This window comes from Sebastes fasciatus, chromosome 21, assembly GCF_043250625.1.
Source record: "Sebastes fasciatus isolate fSebFas1 chromosome 21, fSebFas1.pri, whole genome shotgun sequence".
NCBI classification, from domain to species: Eukaryota; Metazoa; Chordata; class Actinopteri; order Perciformes; family Sebastidae; genus Sebastes; species Sebastes fasciatus.
The window spans coordinates 5,753,377-5,774,569 of record NC_133815.1 but is presented as its reverse complement, the minus strand read 5'-3'; the positions used below and the strand labels follow the sequence as shown (position 1 = coordinate 5,774,569).

Sequence of the window (21,193 nt, the reverse complement as noted above, 5' to 3'; positions counted from 1 at the left end):
CAGTTTACAATTGATGATGCAGTATACAGGGTTGTTCTTATTAAAACATTTTCCAATAACTTACAGTATTGTCAATACAATTATACAGTGCTTATGTCTTTATTTCTATACCCAATCCATTTTTCCCATTTTCTGTTAAACTCATCTTCTTTCACTCTTAGAGAATAAGTAATTTTCTCCATCACAAATATTTCCTGTACTATGTCTAACCATTGGTAAGGTTAGACTGAAGCACTCTTTTTTGCATCAGTCAATCCTTAAACTAAATATGGAGCCTAATCCCAGATCAAATGTGCGTTAAAGGGCCCTGAATATTGTCTTCTGTGATTGTAATGTTTAAATGTTTGTATCCTTGTTTATTGTCTTTGTCCTTTCTGTGATGTTGCAAACGGAGCTGCTGTTATGCAATACAAATTTGAGACCTGTCTGACAATAAAGTATAAAGTATAAAGTAAAGTAAAGTAAGTATTGACTAAGTCTGGGGGTTTCCGCTACAACCCATTTTCTTGTAATGGCCTTTCTGCCAGCTGTCATTCATTTCATTTGCATTTCATTTGCATTTCATTTGCATTTCATTTGCATTTCATTTTCATTTCATTTTCCTTTCAAACATGTAGAATACAAAAAAATAAAATAAAGAATAAAGAAAAAGAGAATGATCATACCAACAAGTGGACAGTCAGAGTCAAGCTTTTTCCCCCAGGCCATCAGACTTTCAAATAGATAATTCATACTACACCTTCTCACACAAAAATATATCTTATACTGTATATACTGTACTGTACTGTTCTTAATGTATATGTTCTTAATATGCCCTTGTACAAAGTATTTCCTTTTTATAATTGTAATATGACTTATTATTTTTAATGGAGCTTCCCAGCAAAAAGCATTTCACACGATTGTACATGTCTAACCGGCGTGACAATAAACATCTTGAATCTTTATTTATTTATTTTATTCAATACCACCTCCTACAGTATCCCTCTCTCTCCCTCTGATACTGATATTGTTTGCACACCGGCAATATTTGCACTCCAGCAATATTTGCACTATCTGTTTATATCATGTTTATTTTTGTTTATAACTTATTTTGTAAATTGTACATTTTTATTCTTATTTTATTCTAACGTTCTATCTATTCTTTTGTTATTATACTGTTTGACTTGCACCAACAAAACCAAAGAAAATTCCTAGTGTATACCTCTTACACCTGGCAATAAACACCATTCTGATTCTGATTCTGATTTATTTATATCAACACCTGGCATGTTTTATGTTACTTTATTTTATTTTATTTTACAATTGTTTGTTTCTACTTATCCTTTCATTTCCTTTATATGTGTTATTTACCTATGTATCAGTTTAATTGTTTATTGTATTGTTCACAGATTTAAAGTAAAATCTTAAAAAAATAAAATAAAATTAAAGTTTATCATGGAGTTTATTAAAATCATATTTTTAAAAAAATTATATGAAAAGAATATTACTTTATTTGCATTTTACCTGTTATGTATGTACCCTACAGTTATTACACAATTTATATATTTACTTCTTATGTGTCTAACGTACTGCCTGATCAAAATTTTCAAAAATACAATACAAAAAATTAATACATATATAAAACAAGTACAGCCTCGTTCATTAGCTATCTTATTTTGACAAATGGTTATACATTTGGCAAACTGACAGCTAAAATAAATAACAAACACTTAATTGTAGCCCACATCGAGAGCATTTTCATGATTTACACACAGGCGGTTAAGTTGCACTACTAAACGGAACGTCAGAAGACCCCAAGAAGGAGCAGCCAAATTCAAAAATTCAAAACAAACCTGAGATTGTTGTTTTAACTTCAAGTGTTTCTTCTGATCTGAGCTGGCTGGCTGTTACAGACGCAAACTAACTCCTCATTCTGAACAACTAGGTGATATAATGGACGCAGAAGAAAAGCACGACTCCGGTTCAAACGATAAATCGGTGGATTTAGCTCCCAAACCGCCGACTATCGAGGATTTCACCGTGTTGAAGCCGATCAGTCGAGGAGCTTTTGGGAAGGTTTACCTCGCTAGGAAGAAGTGTAATGCGAGATTATATGCCATTAAGGTGAGTTAGCTGGTGTTTGATGACTTTCAATCATTATATGAAACTTAATTTAGTTGAAAACACTCTTTTTTTGTGTCTTTTAGATGATGAAGAAAGCAGACATGGTGGTTAAGAACATGACAGGCCAGATGAAGGCAGAGAGAGATGCACTGGCTTTGAGCAAAAGCCCCTTCATAGTTCACCTGTTCTACTCCCTTCAGACAGCCACCAAGATCTTCCTGGTATAACACCTCAGAGGCAAACATAATGACACAAAACACATTTACAGTAACTACTAGTAGACCACTTACACTTACACAGCAAAAACTGACAATAACCTGATATTTTCAGGTGGAATTTCATGTCATTCTCACTGTGCAATATCATTTTCCACTTGTGCAATTGTGTTAATAGTCTGTTTATTATCAATACTGTATATACTGCTCCTATTTTTATACTTCCTTCTATTTAAATGGTTCATATTTTGTTTCACTTTAGCTCTTTTTTTACTGTTAGCTGATGCATCTTGTTTGTTGCACAATCCCCTTTGCTGCTGTACACTGCAAATTTCCCCACTGTGAGACTAATAAAGGAATATCTTATCTTATCTTATAGTATCTTATAGTTAAAAATAATTATACTAATATAGTACTATTGGAGGAGGACGGTCTGCCAGACAAATAATAATGCACTATACTCACTTTTAACAATTTTCTTCATCAGGAATATCTTATCTTACTATAAGTTAAAGCGTTATGTTCATGTTGCTTGCAGGTAATGGAATACCTCATTGGTGGAGATGTCAAATCTCTGCTTCACATCTTTGGCTATTTCGACCAGGATATGTCTGTAAAATACATTTCAGAGGTTGCATTGGCTTTGGACTACCTCCACCGTCATGGTATAATCCACAGGTACAATTTCTTTATAACACTTTATTGATCAGTCTTTGGGTGAGATGTATTGTGTGACCTGGAAATGATAACCTTTTTAGGGACTTGAAGCCAGACAACATGCTTATATCCAACGAAGGACACATCAAACTGACAGACTTCGGCCTTTCTAAAGTCAAGCTTGACAGAGGTACGAGTCCCATCAGCTTGACACAAACAATTTGTGACCATCACCACTTGTTATTAGTAATATTTCCTTTATTTCTATCAGAGCTGAGTCTTATGGATATCCTTACTACTCCATCTTTGGCTAAACCGAGGAAAGATTACTTCCGCACCCCGGGTCAAGTCCTCTCTTTAATCAGCACCATCGGATTTGTAAGTGAACATATATAATTTTGCATGGAGAAATGCCCTAATAGCATGCTTTAGATGTAGTTGGTGTTGAATAATGACTCTTCCTTCATTCGATCAAACACAGAATTCACCGGCCGCTGGAGAAGTCAAGCGCCACTGCAGCACATCTGCTGTGTCCAGTCCCATGTCCTGTGGCAAAATAAAACAGAACAGCTCTCCCTTGATGAAGAAAAAAGATCAGCTGTACTCTCCGGTTTCTTGGAAAATGGGTATGTCTTGGTAGATATCTAAGAGATATGCATCCCCCCCTCCCATTTATTAACGTTGTGGAATGACTGGTTGTGCAAGGACTGTTTTATAAAAGACTGATGCATAGTATAGCTTCCTGCCTGGTGAGATCTTGGCAATGCAAATGTATTTTTACATTCTCCATAGGACCCAACACTATTGCATTCAGCCCTCATAACCTGGCTAAAAACCTGACCCCCTCACTGATGAAGACCAGGAAGAGGTTTGAGACGATGAGTGCCGGCAGCACCACCGACACTGAAGGTGCCATCAGTCCAATGTGGGAGTGTGAGGAGGTCAGTGACTGTAAACCTATGAGCTATTAAACAATGTTATGTTTTTATCAGGGGTGTCCTGACCAACTTTGTCTCAGGCAAAAACATCGTTTTTCAAACACTGGTCAATTTTGAGATTTTGCTTCCATAACATGTCTTCTTTCAGACTAGTGGAAGTAAAACATCCACATACACACATTAGCTGTTTATTTTACTACTTTGTCTATTTGTGTCTGTAGATTTCTCCTAAATTCACCTAAAGTTAGCATTAGAAAATGCCTCATTTGCATATTTAAACATAACATTTCAAAAAACTTGTAATACAAAAAATAATTGACTTAATATAAGTAATCATCTGGGGAAGTTTCATGGTGATATATATTAGTTAAAATTTGTACCCTATTCACCTGTAGTGTCTCCCCATGAATTTAATTTTATTATCTAGTTAAAATTGTAGACATTTTTCTCTTGTGTATAACGTCTGTAATGACAAACAACAGCCATCATCAGTTCCTGTACTGATGTTTCAGATTTGTTCATTCCTTATTGTGACAATTTTCCTTTTTATCTTTCTTCTTCAGAAAGAAAATGAACACACTAATGAACAGAAGGGGAGAGGGCATACTGAGTCCAAAGGGCCTGAACAGGACTCAAAACTGGCCACGCTGGGCTTCTCTGCCAAGGTCACCAGCGATCCAGACCATCTTGTAGAAAAGAGGCCTCACACCAACAACCTAGAGTCTGTTCCCACAGCTCCAAATGATTTTTGTCTGTCAGCCTCGTCTGTAAAGAGAACATTTTCTGACGTTGAGAGAAGCCCCGAGCCTCTGGAGAACCAAGCCAAGAAGAGCAATGCCGCCTATAAGAGATACTACGAGATTCCAGAAGAGACCGCGAGGTTTCGCACCGGCCTGACTGGAGCATTTTCCAGCATCAAAATGAGGGAGTTCATGACCTCCGCTGAGGGGTTAGCTGAAGACCGGATCCCAAAGCGCTCCAGTCCCATAGCTGTGACCAAAAGTCTGTTTAGTGAACTGGAGGAGCCGACGGAGGACGTGTTTGAAGACGGAGCCATAGACCTGTCACATTCAAGTTTCACGTCACCGCTTGCCGGTGACGGCGACGTTTGCAGGAGCTTGAGCCTCGACTCTGACGGGTCTATGCATGAAACATCTCTCACTATTGACAGCCGTGCGTCTCTCAACCCGAGCACGTGTTCCAAAAACAGGAATCCAGCATCATCCGAGGAGCAAGAGGAAAATAAAGACTCATCTATCACTGAATCGCTCCCACAAACTCCATCTGCTGTTACTGATAATGAAACACCCAAATTTGGTAACTTTGTCCGGAGAGGATCTCAGTGTTCCTTTCTCAACCGGCTCCCTGATCCGGCCTGCGGCGTTGCACAGTCCCCCTCATTCCTCAAGCCAAAAAATATTGTAGCTTTCCGTAGCTACTGTAGCTCCATTAACCGCTCCAACATGTCGGGAGTGTCTGCGCTGTCACGGTTTAGCGTCGGCTCTGTCGAGTCGATGGACGTGTCCACAACAGCTCCTCATTACTCTGCGTCTGGCACCGTGACACCGGTGCAGAAAAGACCCAGCTCCAACAGCTCACTCTGTCAGGTACAAGAACACAGGTTAAAAAAAGGTTTCGTGCTGACTGTAGAGCCGCAACGATTACTTGACTAATCGATTAGGCGATCCGCCAACTATTTTGATAATCGATTAATTGTTAAAGTAATTTTTCATTCAAAAATGTTAGAAAATGCTGTTTTCAGCCTCTCAAATTTGGAGATTTCCTGCTTTTCTCTGTTTTATATCCTATTAAAGTGAATCTCTTTGGGCAACAAGACATTTAAAGGCATCACCTTGGACTGGGATGAACATTTGTCACTATTTTCTGACATTTTATAGACCAAACGATTAATCGATTAATCTAGAAAATAACCACCCGCTGTGTCTAAATACAGCCGCTAGCGTGGTTGTAGACTTGTAGTCTTTAGTTCACAGAAGTTATTATCTTGGGTACACAAGATATCACAAAGGTTATTTATTAAAGGGTTTTAAAGAGGATCTATTATACTAATTTATAGGTGCATACTTTTATTTTGGGTTTCTACTAGAACATGTTCTAGTCAAACATCCCTCCCGAAAAGCCCAGTCCGCTCTGATTGGTCAGCCGAACCAAACTCTTCGGACTCCAGCTCCACTCAAACTAGCTTTGTTTGAGGGCGGCCAAACAAGCCTCTTGGCAGGATTTATGCAAATGTGTTACTTGGTGACATCACCACGTTACGGAAGAGAAGGCGGGACTTCAAGCAAGGCGTTTCAGGCAGTTCAGGAGCAGTTTTTCTGTTGGGGAGAGTAACTTCCTTTGGCGCGGCTTTGTAACTTTGCAGATCTTTTACATGCACAAAAAACTATATAACACACTAGAGGAAAAGGGGAAAAAAAACACAAAGCATAATAGGTCCTCTTTAATTCAGTATTTATCTTGTGTCATTTTACCATTTGTCACATTTCCTTTTTATGTCCTTCTCACACCAGACTCCTCAGCCCATGTCGACCTCTCACACCCCTTTCAGGACCCCAAAGAGTGTCAGAAGAGGTGCTCTGCCTGTCGAGGGTGTACCCATTTTAGGAACTCCTGACTATTTGGCTCCAGAGCTTCTCTTGGGAAAACCACACGGTAAGATAAGGAAACTCAAAAAAAACACAACAACACAAAAATAGCCCAACACAGTCTTATGGTTATGACGCTGAATGGTTGTTATTGTAGTCCTTGTGACGGGCATTCTCTTTGAGTTTCAGGAAGTTGTCCGCATGGTAAGTTTATAATGATGTTGCTGTTTGTGCAAGCGAGCTCGCATGTTCACCCAGCCTGCTAATACGCTAGAGGAAATGAGCTCTTTCTTATCCCCACTGGTTCTGTTTCTGCCCCTTGGATTGGTGAACAAACTGTGGGCCTGATCAGAGGGAAGGGGGCAGCGTTTTTAAATGTGTGATTTACAAATAAAAAATCCTCTAACATTCAGCTAACACCATTGTTAACAGCTGGGGAATCAGGCTGATGTGCTTTTAACTGGACAAAAGGGTTTTTCTGTTCTTGAAATCTGCAGATTTTTGGGTAATCGTGGCACATGAAGTGAATGGTATGGCACTGGCTTTTAGCAACTGACATGCAAAATGTCATCTATTAATAGCCTATTGATCTGACATGCTGTTATTCATTAATTCGGCAGTATTTCCTGTCAGTTGCTTCATGCCTTTTTTGTGGCATGATTGCTGCTGTTTGAGTTCATGAGCAGTCGGTCTGTGACATGAATGATCCTGTGTGGCGGTATTTATTCTTCGGCTGTCAAGTATTTTTCTGAACTCAACAATAGATGGTTATGAAGAATGTAATTTTGAATCCTTGCAGTCATTGAATATGACTTAGTTATACGACAGAGTATTAGGGCCATTTTGAGGGGGAAAAAAAATCTGAGATTTTGAGAAAAAAGTCGTAATATTCTGAGAATATAGTCATTGCTTTAAGAGAAAAAAAGTAATTTCCTCCTCCACAAAAGAGGCAATTTCCCCCCAGGTCCGTGTGGTTCTTTACTCAGAATAAACACAGCTTCTTGCACAATCTTTCACAGTCCTGATACTTAATGTATGATAATGTGGTGCTGATGTGCCAAAAGAGTACTAGTAAGAGTAGTAAGTATTTCATCATTTGTGAAACCTAAACTAAAGTATAACTTCACAAGATGCTCCACGTTCCTCATTTTCACACAGACGGCACGCTGCTCTATGGCCCCTCTAAAATAACATGTAAAATTACTACTTTATAATATTATGACTTTATTCTCATATTACGACTTTTTTTTCTCGTAAACCTATGACTTTTTTCTTGTAAACTTATGACTTTATTCTCAAAATATTGCGACTTTTTTTCTCCTAAACTTAGTACTTTATTCTCATAATATTACGACTTTTTTTCTCGTAAACTTCTGACTTTATTCTCAAAATCTCAGATAATTTATCTTCCGCAACGTGGCCCTAAAACTGTCAAAACAACAATGTTACACACAGATATCAAGGGGCATGTGTGTGAGATGTGACCGATATCTACCTGTTGGTGAATGAAAGTTCCCTTCAATCCCTCCATCCCCAACCTAACGTAATCACTGCTTCTGCCACCGCAGTACCATTAAGTGCACTCTAACAGGAGAAGGGTAGTGAAAATGTGGTGTGAAGCCAGCAGCTGTATGAAATGTGACTTTTCTCTTTGCTTCCATCCAGACTGCATGGTGGATTGGTGGGCGCTGGGTGTTTGTCTTTTCGAGTTCCTCACAGGCGTGCCACCTTTCAACGACGAGACGCCTCCCCTCGTCTTCCAGAATATTCTCAACAGAGGTGGGTTTGGTTTTCTCTTTACAAGAAAGCCTGTATTTGATGATCAACATTCCTATTATATTACAGTTTAAGTTGAACAAATGAATTGATAATGTAAATATTGTTTAACCATCTCACTGTCAACAATTTATAGATATCCCCTGGCCTGAGGAAGAGGAGGAACTGTCTGTAAACTCAAGAACTGCGATTGAAATCCTCCTGACCATGGACATGACGAAACGAGCCGGTCTAAAGGGTGAGGACCACTTTTCAATTTTTCTTTATCTGAGTTTAATGGAACAGTTTGTAGCATTTCGGGGGATCTATTGGCAGAAATGGAATATAATATTAATAAGTATGTTTTCTTTAATGTATCATTCCCACTACAACAGTTGTAAGTAAATCTTACTGTATGACCAAATTAAATGGGAAATGCGTTCTCATCATTTTTGCTTGCTACATCCACCAGAGCTCAGGTGTCACCCCCTGTTTGAGGGCTTGGACTGGGACAATCTGCAGAACCAGGCGATGCCTTTCATTCCTCAGCCAGAGGACGAAACCGACACCTCGTACTTTGATGCAAGAAACAACGCTCAGCACATCTCCGTGTCCGGCTTCAGTCTGTAGAGTTGCAAACGTTAACAGTTGAGTTTTATTTAAAGCAACAGTCATGATGAATCTCTTGCTTTCATTGTGGAAAAACTCCAAAATTCAGATCCATTATACAAATAAATACACGGTAATGACGTGGATTCTGATTGTTTCTCTGTTCAACGTTGTAATATTTTAAAGAAAACATTTTACTTATGTGCAATCACCGGTCAGAAAGAAGCTGAATACATTGAGTGTTCAGTTAGATATGAGTATACACTGAAAGTAAACTTCTTTTAAAACTTAGTGTTACTGTATTACTAGTTATGTCTCTTAAATTAGGCTCTTATACTAGTAAAGTAGTATTTGCTGCTGCTTTATCTTTATAATAGGTGTTGATATCTGTCGTTATATTGATTTAAATACAAGATAACTATGTAGATGTTGCACTTATTGCCTGGTGTTAACTTTCGCTGCACTGTTCATTGTAATGTTCCCCTGCTGTTAGCAGACTGGGTGGGCGGGCCCCCTGAATTTCTCTTTAAAGGTACAATACTGCTGAAGAAAAACATGCTAATATATTCATCAATAATGTATTTTATATGTAAATCTTGTTAATAACATTCAGTGTTATTGTTTTAAGACCAGAGTGGAGTACTTTTGTGTTTGTAACAGAACTGTTTTTGCTGCTTTTATGTCACACAGTGTTTGTAATTTTTGACGTGATCTCCTGTCCATTTTCCCACACTACTAGTTTTTTTTAGATAAGTTCACGAGGCTCCCGGCTGCTTGTGAAATTTTATCTTGAGAAAAAAGTTAAATACAAATAAAAATCTTGTTTGTAATCTGATGTACTTTGTGCCTTTTGTGGTGCGTTATCAAAAACCTTATTTGGTCATGTTTAAAGGTCCCATATTATGCTAATTTTCAGGTTCATACTTGTATTTTGTGTTTCTACTAGAACATGTTTACATGCTGTAATGTTAAAAAAAAAAACGTATTTACCTCAAACTGTCAGCCTGAATATACCTGTATTTACCCTCCGTCTGAAACGCTCCATTTTAGTGCATTTTGGCGGGATTGCAACGGAATTGCAACGGAATTGCAACAGAATTGCGTTGTTAGGCAACAGCTTGGGTCCATGTGTACTTCCTGTCAGCGGATGTCATTCACATACACTGCAACCAGGAATAAACTGGGACACATTGAGAATGTTTACATTTAAAATTGTGTCAAGGGTCTAAATATTGTATATTTGTGACATCACGAATGAGCAGAAATCCTGACGACTTGTTTAAAATGCAGAGTTTCTGAATACGGGCTGTGTGTATTTCCCTGTGGATTGAGTGTTTCGATACTTTCACAGTATTTATATAGGACTTAAGCCTGCTTTATAATAAAAAAAACATGAAAATCTATTTTTTTTTAATAATATGGGACCTTTAAAAAGAAAGCGCCTTAATATTTCCTCAAATGTCAAACAAATTCTTTTAAATAATCCAGACAAATTAAAATACTTTATGAAAACTTTTATTAGAGGCTTGGATTATCACATGCAAACACCTCTCTGTCCACAGGCAGAGAGGGTGAGAAAGCCTTTATAATTAGCACATTTCAGTAGAAAGGTAAACTATTGATTTTTTTATTAAAACATAAAGGCTCTGCAAAGATTAGTGCTATCGCAGATGCAAACCTTTGTAAATGATATAATATTCTATATTAATAATAATAATAATAATACATGGGAATGCAATTAAAATACTGCATTTTAATCTGAGCTGTACAGCTATTCTATACAATTTTACATAGATCTTTGCAAACCATTAATGATTACTGTCACACGATCTTTCCACAATAGTCGTACAAACGTATTACATCACACATTAAAATTATACAAAATAGAAAACAGCGTAAACAACACGGACGGTGACGAGAGTTATGCATTAATGATCAGACAGCTGAGTGGACGATGAGGATGTTGGATATTCTCACCACCTCACGGCTGGACTAGGTAGTATGACTCATGTTAATTTGGTCCAGCACTGGAACAGTAATGCTACAATATGTGAATGTTATGTGTCACCTACAGTATGGATGTACCTTATGATGTTGAGGCACTTCTTCTATTTGGAAAACAACTTGACAAAGCACAGACTGATATGCAGCAGGACAGGTGATGAGAACACATCGCTAACCTCGTCTAACCGATACACAACATTTAGCGGCCCACTTTAAATATAACAACCTCATTTATACAGCTGAGATCTGGCCAGCAAATGCCCTCGCTAAAAGCAATAAATATTAACTTATTCTCAGAATTTAAAAGAATTTCATATATCGATATGTTACTACATTCAATCTTCTCTTCTAAATTACACATTTTTATCATAGCAGCATTGCCTGGGCAACTAAATGAAAATTTATAACCACATCAAGCTCAAAACAACAAAGTATCAGGCCCATTTTATGTGCAACACAGCCTTAGTTATTATGGAAATAATTGATTGAAGCTGCTGTAGTTTATAAAAACGTGTGTAAGTTCCCCCCCCCCCTCTCAACACAAACCATTTGTTACAGAGATAAAAGATTTTCCAGTACAGTGGCATCATCTGATAATCACAGGCTGCGAGCCTCATACATTCATGTTTCTATTTGATTCCACATCCACAGTACACAACACACTTTGAGAGATATTCTTCATCTCGCTTGTTACTCTAGGTGCCTTCTTCATAGTGCAAAAGCAAATTACTGGGCTGTGGGTCTAAGCAGGGGGAGTTACAGCCGTTAGTAACCCAACCAAAGACATTTAGAGGACTCCTCCATATCGTCTGGGCGTTACAGGTTCAGTTGACTCGTCTATTAGAGAAGGAGGAAATTTAAAAGGAGTTAAAATGCCATTTTAAATTTCATATTCAAGCTTGTAGTTTTGAGTAAAAGAATACCTTCTCCTCCGCTGCATGTATAGGCGAATAAGCCACTGGACCACAAATGGCCAGATAACGGCGAAGGCCAAACTGGTCGGAGAAATGTCGAAAGGCCACCAGGATGGTTTCTAGGGGAAAAAAATAACAACAATCAACAAATTAAACTGGTTCAAAGTAACGTCTGAATCATTTTAGTTCACAGTAATGATCGTAAAACTTTCATATAGCTGGTACGTGATAAAAAGGAAGATTTTTCTAAATTAAGCAAATATAAAACAGCATTTTAAAAGGTTTACCTGACTCCTCTTATTCACCGGGGTTGATGCATAAGTTGGAGACAGAGACATTGATCTTGCCTGAAGAGAGTTAAGAGATAAATTAAAAAAGAAAAGTCCATAAACTTCTGTCAAAGGAAAAGGTATACACACAGAAATAGAATATAATTTAATATTTCTATTTTATTTCTAGGGTTAAACACCAGTATACTGTAAATGATTCAGTAATGATCTGTCCAGAGAGTGTTTACAATACCAAAGTACAACCTCCTTATCTTCTGTCTGCCTCATCTATGTTTATTTTTAGACAGAGCAATCTGCCACTCCATGATATGGAAATTATTTTATTTTATATGTATGATTAAATTCATGTCATCTTGATACAAAATTAAAATAGAAACTCATTCCACTGGCATTCTAATATTTCTAATACACAATTGCAAAATTCATAAAATGCCAACAAGCATATTTGTGATTAATTTATGGCAATTAGAGCTGCAACGATTAGTCGATCAACAGAAGAATAACCGGCAACTGTTTCGATAATCGAATAATCTTTAAAGTAGTCAGAAAATGCTGTTTGCTGCCTCTCAAATATGGAGATTTCCTACTTTTCTCTGTTCATATCATAATAAACTGAATATCTTTGGGTTTTGGACTGACAAAACAACACATTTAAAGACATCACCTTGGACTCTGTAGTAATTGGGATGGACATTTTTCACTATTTTCTGACATTTTATAGACCAAACGATTAATCGAGAAAATAATCGTCAGATTAATGAACAATGAAAATAATTGTTAGTTGCAGCCCTGATGGCAATATTATCAGAATAATACACTTTTCTGATATATTGGCAGTTTAATCAACTGTTTGTTTACTATGAATGATCATTTTAGAATATTGCCTTCTGCCTTTATTTGCTATTTAAAAAACACAGAAAGCTGTCCCAAATAGTTGTTTAAGCGTTTGGTCTTTAAAATATTATAAATTTTATTTCTCAGAGCCCAAGTTGACATACTTGGATTGCTTGTTTTATCAGGCAAGAGCCCCAAAACTCAAAAGATATAAAATTTCTTGTAATATAAGACAAACAAAACCAGGAAATATCTGAGAAGGTGGAACAAAAGAATGTGATGTTTATGGCCTCATTATTCTTTTCATGACTGAGAGGACGGACAGGTCTGACCTGGCTCGCAGTCAGAGCCTCCAGGGTGTGCAGCCTCTGCAGAACGCTCTGCATGTCCTCCTGCACTCTCGCCAACGCCACGACTATCTGCTCGTTCAGGCTCCCTCCGGGCGTTACCGCTCCTCCCCAGCGTTCCCCGTCCCCGCCTCCACCGCCGTACATGGGCATCAGAGATCCCGAGCCGCGGCCTGGAGACCTGGAGCCTAAAAAAATGATGTGATGATGAAATGATTTGGAATTAAGACATGTTCACACAACAATAGAAACTAGCAGCGAGCACGGCTCCAAATCTTGAACAGTACCGGGCGCCAAGTAGTAGTAAGAACAAGAAGAAACATCACCTTCCTCTGTGAATGCACAGATGAATCCTATTGTGTAATCATGTAGTCTCTTTCCTGATCGGTGTCTGTGCCTCACCTTAACATTTAAAACTGCCATTACGTCTTGAGTGATCACGCTGACGATGGCTTGTAGCTGAAACGTGTTTGTTTGTTTGCCGAGAATAAACTAAAAAAGACACTTTATCTGTTTCTTCAACCCACAGTAAAACCAAGGTTCTTCGCCCTATAATGACAACCTTACCTCTTCCTCTTCTGACCAAAGAGCCGTCCGGCATGCCTGCGTTCAGTCTCTGTCTCTGCGACATTGTCCCGCCGTTCTCTCCATCTTCTCCTCCACACTTGATGCCCTGCGGCGCACCGTCAACGTCCTCCTGTGGTTCCTCTAGAGTTGGCAGGACGTGGTTCTCCTCATCATCTAGGTCATCCAAAGACCGGTTATGGTCTGAGCTCTGGAGGAGATGCGCGTTAAAATTAAAAAAAAAATCAGGAGCTACATCCGCTGCACTAAACAAGTGGTTTTCAACTTGCCTCTTCCTGACCGAACTGGTCCACAGAATCACAGTAGACTTCGCTGTCTGAGTCGCTGGCCAGGTGGGTGGGACCAGACACGTCTACACTAGAATCTGAGACCAGCACAAGAACAGCTCAGCATTGTGATGCAGAGTAGAACAGAGAGACACAGAGGAAGGCAACAAAGCCATTAGTTTAGTCCATTAAAACTGTCCCAGGAGCAGCTGAAGTGTTGAGATTTCCACAGCAGTGGGAATGAAGCTTAACAGATTATCTGATCACATGGTGAGTGGGTGAAGCGAGTACAGAGTCCTCAGTAACAGAACAGTAACATTCTCAAATTTAACCAGGACAGAACTCGGTGTTCCTTACCTGTTTGGTGACCGTTGAGCAGAGGTTCGCCGACTGACCCCTCCTGGGAGTCGCCACCGTTCAGGGCAGCCCTGGAGTGGCTCCCATTGGTCAGATGGATGACCCCGTTGGCCACTTTACCGTTGGACAGGGGCGCTTTGGGTCTCCTGGCTGAACCCTTCTTCTTTGGCTGTGAAGCTGCTGATTTCTTGTCTGAAATGAAAGAAAATCAAGTCAACGAACATTTTTTTATGACATTATTTTCTACAGCTTTACTTTACCTTATTTCTTACAACTTTCTTACCTTTTCTGACTTCCTGTATCACTTCTTCTTCGTCTTCCTCCTCCTCATCTTCCTCCTCCTCCTCTTCTTCTTCTTCCTCTTCTTCTTCTTCTTCCTCTGACTTTTCCTCGACTTCCTTCGGCTTGAGCCTGGCAGGACGGGTCTCCAGGGTGCCGTTCATTTCCATCGTTCTGACGATGCTCTTTGCGACGCTCTTCGACGGCATCGAATTCAACATTGTGCCAAGACCTGAGCAACAAAATGGATTTAGCTGCAATACCGTAAATACCAAAAGACGATGCTTCCTTTAAGGAGAAGGTTTTCTTTCATTTGATACAGATAAATCCAAACTTTGTCTGTGGGGAATTTCTGAAACGTACATGAGGATATTGTTCGGCTCCAAACAGCCCTCCAGTTAGTTGACTAAGTGTACGCTATATTTAGAATATTTTCACTGCTTTATCTTGTCATCAGACAGCCCTTTCCTTCTCCTTTCCGACGGGCAACTGACCTGAAAGTGAAACGCATCTACGCTCTCTCCAAAGCCATGGCTTTGCTCCGGTGCTCCGGAGTACCTCATACAACCCCACCTCAAAACACCGGAACTATCCCTTTAACATGAGGTTGACAGACACAAATTTGAAGTCATCGTCCACTAAATGGGTGGCTGTTTGGAGCCAAAAGATCAGAGACAAAATCCTCATGTACAGAAATTGCACACATTTAATTTATCTGTAACAAATGAAACTTAAATGTGCTAAGCCACATGTTCTGTATCACTAACATGTGCAACATGACTGCTAATAAGCACCAAAAGCATCTGAGCTACAACACCAGACCAACACTAAACTATACCACCAGACTCTAATATTTACACAGTAACATACTTGCCTTCCAGTTGCCTAGCAAACTGTGTCAAACGGGCTGAGCATACCACAAGAGGCAAATCACAAAAAGGTTAAGCTCCACATGCAGCTTTTGAGATCACAAACAAAGTGCAAGGCGGTGAATAAAACCAACCTGTGCTCAGATCTGATATCTGTGTGATCTTTTTCTTGTCATCGATCAGCTCGTAAAACGGTCCGAGGACACGTAGGAGGTCCTCCACCTCATCAGTCATGGGCATACCCTCCAGGATCTACGCATCAAATAGAGCAAACAGTTCAAGAAAGGTTTGAGATTATTATCAAATTGCTAATATTCCTGTGACATCTTCTGTAAAAGTAACATACCAGCTTCATCTCATCCACATAGGCAGCCATCGCGTCTTCTTTTGGCATATCTCCGAGAGAATTCCACGCATCCCTGAGTCATTAAATTGAACAAAAACAGCATTACTATATCACTTTATCAAGTTAAAAAAGTGTAAAGCGTCTGTGCCAGTTTTCAACTATGTCAACAAGGCCGGTTTATCTGAGGTCAGCGTGTTCTTTGTTAGCCGAGGGTCAAAGGCCGACAGAAACTTAACCGTTCATTAGTAACCAGAGTTATTCCTTAACTTAGTGTTTTTACAATTTCCTGATAAACTTGCAAAAGCCTGCCCCAATGTAGAGGGGACCGTGAGAGAAAGTGTGCAGCGTAGTGGGTAAGAGGTTACATTTTAAGAGTCCAGAGATCACCTAACATGACTTGAGACTAAAGACGGAGAAGCTATAAAGAAGTTAACTCTGTCTTGTTTTGCACAGTGAGGTCAAAGTAGGCCAAAAGCAACATGTTGTGCAATGTGCACATGTCAATTTCAACACTCCGTGGTTTATCCTGAATTAAATTCCATGATTTGCCTTTAAGATTGAGGTATTCATACAACCTGTGCTAGTCAGCTTGACACTTGAAGGAAAATTATTGTTGTGTAATTAAATACACTAATATTTTTTCCCATAAATGATACAAAGAATGTAAGAAACCTGTATGTTTTTAGGCAAAGTAAAATCACTGTTTCCTTTCATTGTTACCATTTTGCTTTGCCAACTGCATCCCAGAATCCAGGTCGGGGTATATTGCACGCGCCCACAGTGGCTTGTTTATAGTAACTGTAGAACTTGAGCATCATGTCATTGGAGGGCTGAAAGGGACCTGAGGGAAATAAAAAGGACGGAGATTAGACGTGCTTCAACTCTTTCACAGGGAATAGTAGGCCTGTCTGGTGCTCACTGAATAGGGCAATCTTGTAACAGGAGAGACTTCCAAAGCACACTTTTCATCAGAGAGGAAGATGATGACGATGGATGACGCAGTTGGCGTCGAAACGTTGGTCTTCTAATAAAATTGATTGTCTTAAATCTGTGTGCTCCAGCGTGCTTTTCATGCTGAAAATGTGCAAACATAACTGTTGGTTTACTAAGTATAAGTTTACTAAGTCCTTATATATGAGGTGATTCTGGGTCTGCTCCCACAATGCTTAAGTATTTTTATTACTCAAAAAAATTGTGGACATTATTCACTGCGTTCACAGGACCTCTTTGTGCTCTCTGTCCCAAAAGCTCGGACAAAAATTGTGAAAAGGGGATTTAAATAGTCTGCACCCTCAGCCTGGAATTTGCTCCAAAATGACCTAAAAATCAAAGAGCTGGTATCATTACATATTTTTAGATCTCAAATGAAGGCTTATGAAGCAGACTCTATGGCATGCCAATGTTTTTAACCCCCTTGTTGTACAGCTGACTCCCAGAAAAGTTCCTTTTTGTCCCCCCATTTGTCTTTAGATAGTTCTCTTTTATTGCAAATTGTAATGCTTTTAGTGTTTGTGAATTGTATTTTATCTTGTGTCTGCAACTTTGTGTTCTTGCTGCTGACCGTCTTGGCCAGGACTCCCTTGGAAAAGAGGTTCTTAATCTCAATGGGACTTAAATAAAGGTTAAATAAATAAATAAAATAAGTAAGTAAGCACGATTCCTAATGATTTCAAACTCAAAGTGGCTTTAATGGCATGAAAGTTTCAGAAAACAATGTTGCCAAAGCATCAAAATACACAATAATATTAATATCAATACAAATGCAATAATAAATAAATAAATAAAATAACTGTTTTCCATGTCTTGCATATCTGTGAAGTGACAGGGAGGAGGAGCTCTGCACACTGCTAGTAAAGTGGATTAAGCCTTTTTAAACCGCACAAGATCCTCCAGAGCAGACCAAGCTGTTGCACTGCACCAAACTAGTAGGTCTGTCTGACACCATGAACTGGTTTCACTAACCCTTATCGATTTGTTCTGATCACTTACCATCAGGGGCTAAACTCTTGATCACTTTAACAGCAGCCTCAAACCTCAGCAGGGTCAGACGACCCTCATCTTCCACTGAGACACTCTCCACCTCCATTGTGTGTCACACTGAGACTGTCAACACCTACAGACAGCAGATAAACAAACAATATGAGGACACAGATTTGCACAATAGCATTTAAACTAGCTCTTGATGACAATGGTAGCTTCACTAGTTACAGTATTTACAGTATTTACAATAAGGACCACTAGTAAGAGGTTGTTTATATATCTAGGACACTTCATCTGCTATGCGACACAACCTCTAACTGTTCCAATACTCTTGTTAAATACAACAAATACTTACAAACTGTCGACGGAGAAGCTTTAGAGCGATTACACTCACCGTTAACAGTCCGACGGCCTATCTGTTTGTCAGAAGGCGACCTGTCTTTAGCCTTCGACCAGACGCCATCAACAGTGTAATGAAACCAGAGCAGAGGTGCATTCTGGGAGTGGTAGTTTAGTGATGTGTCGGTCGCGAACGAGTTGGTTCAAAGAGCCGGCTCTTTTTTTTTATTTATTTAAAGTTCCCATATTATTAAAATTAGAATTAAGAATAGCTGTACAGCTCAGATTAAAATGCAGTATTTTAATTGCATTCCCATGTATTATTATTATTATTAATATAGAATATTATATCATTTACAAAGGTTTGCATCTGCGATAGCACTAATCTTTGCAGAGCCTTTATGTTTTAATAAAAAAATCAATAGTTTACCTTTCTACTGAAATGTGCTAATTATTAAGGCTTTCTCACCCTCTCTGCCTGTGGACAGAGAGGTGTTTGCATGTGATAATCCAAGCCTCTAATAAAAGTTTTCATAAAGTATTTTAATTTGTCTGGATTATTTAAAATAATTTGTTTGACATTTTGGGAAATATTAAAGCGCTTTCTTTTTAAAGGTCCCATATTATAAAAAAGTGAGATTTTCATGTTTTGTTATTATAAAGCAGGCTTAAGTCCTATATAAATACTGTGAAAGTATCCACAGGGAAATACACACAGTCCATATTCAGAAACACATTTAGATTGTTACGATTAAATCTGTGAAAAGGGTTTAAATATTGTATATTTGTGATGTCACAAATATACAATATTTAAACCCTTTTCACAGATTTAATCGTAACAATCTAAATGTGTCCCAGTTTATTCCTGGTTGCAGTGTATGTGAATGTCATCAGCTGGGAGAAAGTACACATGGACCCAAGCTGTTGCCTAGCAACGCAATTCTGTTGCAATTCCGTCGCAATTCCGTCGAAATGCGCTAAAACGGAGCGTCTAAGACTGAGGGTAAATACAGGCATATTTAGGCCGACAGTATGAGGAAAATAAAGTTTTTTTTAATGTTTTCATGTTCTAGTAGAAACACAAAATACAAGTATGATCCTGAAAATGAGCATGTTATGGGACCTTTAAGGTTAAAGGAATACATACACATACTTGTAAAGGGACATACAGACAGCAGCAACAACATCTATAAACAAAAAAGTTCATATTCATATACATACATATTCATATTCATATACATACAACCAACCTCATATATATATATATACATATACAGTCAGTATATACATATGTCTATATCTACACGTGCATTCATATACATATCCACTTACACACATTCGCTTACACAATTATCTATTCTATTATACAGACAAAAAAAAAGATCCGGCTCTTTTAAGTGAACGATAATGGTACGTGTCCACAGGGGCGTTTTTTATCGAGAGGGGACGCGACGCTTCCCAACATTGGACGCTTGGTGGGCTGCCACTAGACACAAGGCTGTCCCCACCTGATTGAGGTGCATTCTGGGAGTGGTAGTTTTTCTACTGGATATTTTCCTACAAGCCCAACAATCTAGTGATGGGAATTCAGGCTCTTTTTAGTGAGCCAGATCATTTGGCTCAGCTCACCAAGAAGAGCCGGCGGAAGAAGAGACAGGAAGTGTACTACACTTCCCGTCATGCTTCTAGTTGGGATCAGTTGGAAGGCTGGTCGGTAGACGGGAGAGAAAAGCAAGAGCTCTCACTTTGTCTTTATTTCCGAGTACCACAAGTCGTAAAATATCTAGCTCTGAGATATATCAAACCCCTACTCATTATGTATGGCCCCTGATGACCTTGTCTTTTATATTACTATTTAGTGTTGCCTTTTATGTTATTTTGCAAATTAAAAAAAAAGCAATACAAACAAAGAAAAATTTATATTTTGAATTAAAAGTTTTATTTTTTGTAAATGTAAACCTACTTATTTATGTCATGCATAACACAATACATATATGTATGTAGATATTTTGTAAATATGTATTAATAATAGTATGTGTTTTTTGTACTTATTTTGTATCTTTTGTGTGAGTGATGCCCGTTTTTGTGATGTATGTAAATTGCGAGGATCAATAAAGTCTATCTATCTATCTATCTATAATATAATGTAATATAATATAATAACAAAATATAAGAAGCAATACAAAAATATAAATTTAAGAAAAACAATAAATAGTAGATTTGACTATAAAAGGATTGCATTTGACTGGTGGAGAGTAATTAAGTACATTTACTTAAGTACTTTACTGGAATATTTCCATTTTGTGCTACTTTACACTTCTACTCTACTATATTTCCGTAATATTGTACTTTTTACTCGACCACATTCATTTGATAACCTTTGCTTCTTTTCATGGTTTGATCAATAATAAAAAATATAATCAATAAATAAATTATGATGTAATTTTATAAATTATGGTGAAACTTTAAAAGCTATATACACAGCTGATAAAGTATATAAACTAAAATAGTTCAAATGAGCTCCACATTTACCAGCTGCAAATTATTATTATTATTTTATAATAATAATAATAATAATTATAATAATTATTAAATTATTATTATTTTATAATAATAATAATAATAATAACAACAATAATAATAATAGTAGTAGTCATAATAATATTGTTATTATTATTGTTGTTGTTGTTGTTGTTGTTGTTGTTCTCCTTCTTCTTCTTCTTCTTCTTCTTTTTCTTCTTCTTCTTCTTCTTCTTCTTCTTCTTCTTCTTCTTCTTCTTCTTCTTCCTCTTATTCTTTTTCTTATTATATATATATATTATACTATTGTAAAATGTTCATCATTTGGATATGCTTTGGCAATAGTAGTGTTACGTCATGCCAATAAAGCCATTTGAATT

General features: G+C 38.0%; 2 protein-coding genes across 3 annotated transcripts; one reads left to right on the top strand and one right to left on the bottom strand.

Annotated features, from left to right (window-relative positions):
* Nucleotides 1-1,771: 1,771 nt before the first annotated feature.
* mastl (microtubule associated serine/threonine kinase-like) lies at nt 1,772-9,713 on the top strand. The gene is made up of 12 exons (XM_074621312.1): nt 1,772-2,103; nt 2,187-2,324; nt 2,857-2,996; nt 3,077-3,165; nt 3,247-3,353; nt 3,457-3,601; nt 3,768-3,916; nt 4,477-5,520; nt 6,445-6,586; nt 8,185-8,298; nt 8,432-8,533; nt 8,747-9,713. Exons 1-12 carry the CDS (start codon nt 1,933-1,935, stop codon nt 8,902-8,904), a joined length of 2,499 nt encoding a protein of 832 aa, XP_074477413.1. The 5' UTR covers nt 1,772-1,932; the 3' UTR covers nt 8,905-9,713.
* Nucleotides 9,714-10,383: 670 nt separating this feature from the next.
* acbd5a (acyl-CoA binding domain containing 5a) lies at nt 10,384-18,480 on the bottom strand. Of its 2 annotated transcripts, none has more exons than XM_074621313.1 (13): nt 18,349-18,480; nt 17,964-18,087; nt 16,695-16,815; nt 15,975-16,047; nt 15,763-15,880; nt 14,764-14,991; nt 14,481-14,672; nt 14,127-14,221; nt 13,840-14,047; nt 13,258-13,460; nt 12,089-12,148; nt 11,811-11,920; nt 10,384-11,724 (listed from the first exon to the last, which is right to left on the bottom strand). In XM_074621313.1, the coding sequence occupies exons 2-13, from the start codon at nt 18,058-18,060 to the stop codon at nt 11,712-11,714; spliced, it is 1,518 nt and encodes a 505-aa protein (XP_074477414.1). In that variant the 5' UTR covers nt 18,061-18,087; nt 18,349-18,480; the 3' UTR covers nt 10,384-11,711. The 2 variants fall into 2 exon arrangements, with proteins under 2 accessions (XP_074477414.1, XP_074477415.1); XM_074621314.1 differs by having other exon boundaries at nt 18,310-18,437.
* Nucleotides 18,481-21,193: the final 2,713 nt, after the last annotated feature.

What these genes read in the sequence shown, in the direction of transcription:
- acbd5a (XM_074621313.1), bottom strand. Translation starts at nt 18,060, where the DNA reads ATGGAGGTGGAGAGTGTCTCAGTGGAAGATGAGGGTCGTCTGACCCTG. An exon ending in GCTCAACGGTCACCAAACAG is followed by an intron (nt 14,222 to 14,480) that starts GTAAGGAACACC and finishes TGCTGGTCTCAG; the next exon opens with ATTCTAGTGTAGACGTGTCT. An exon ending in CGGTGAATAAGAGGAGTCAG is followed by an intron (nt 11,921 to 12,088) that starts GTAAACCTTTTA and finishes TTTTTCCCCTAG; the next exon opens with AAACCATCCTGGTGGCCTTT.
- mastl (XM_074621312.1), top strand. Translation starts at nt 1,933, where the DNA reads ATGGACGCAGAAGAAAAGCACGACTCCGGTTCAAACGATAAATCGGTG. An exon ending in CCAACAGCTCACTCTGTCAG is followed by an intron (nt 5,521 to 6,444) that starts GTACAAGAACAC and finishes TTCTCACACCAG; the next exon opens with ACTCCTCAGCCCATGTCGAC. An exon ending in CCAGAATATTCTCAACAGAG is followed by an intron (nt 8,299 to 8,431) that starts GTGGGTTTGGTT and finishes AACAATTTATAG; the next exon opens with ATATCCCCTGGCCTGAGGAA.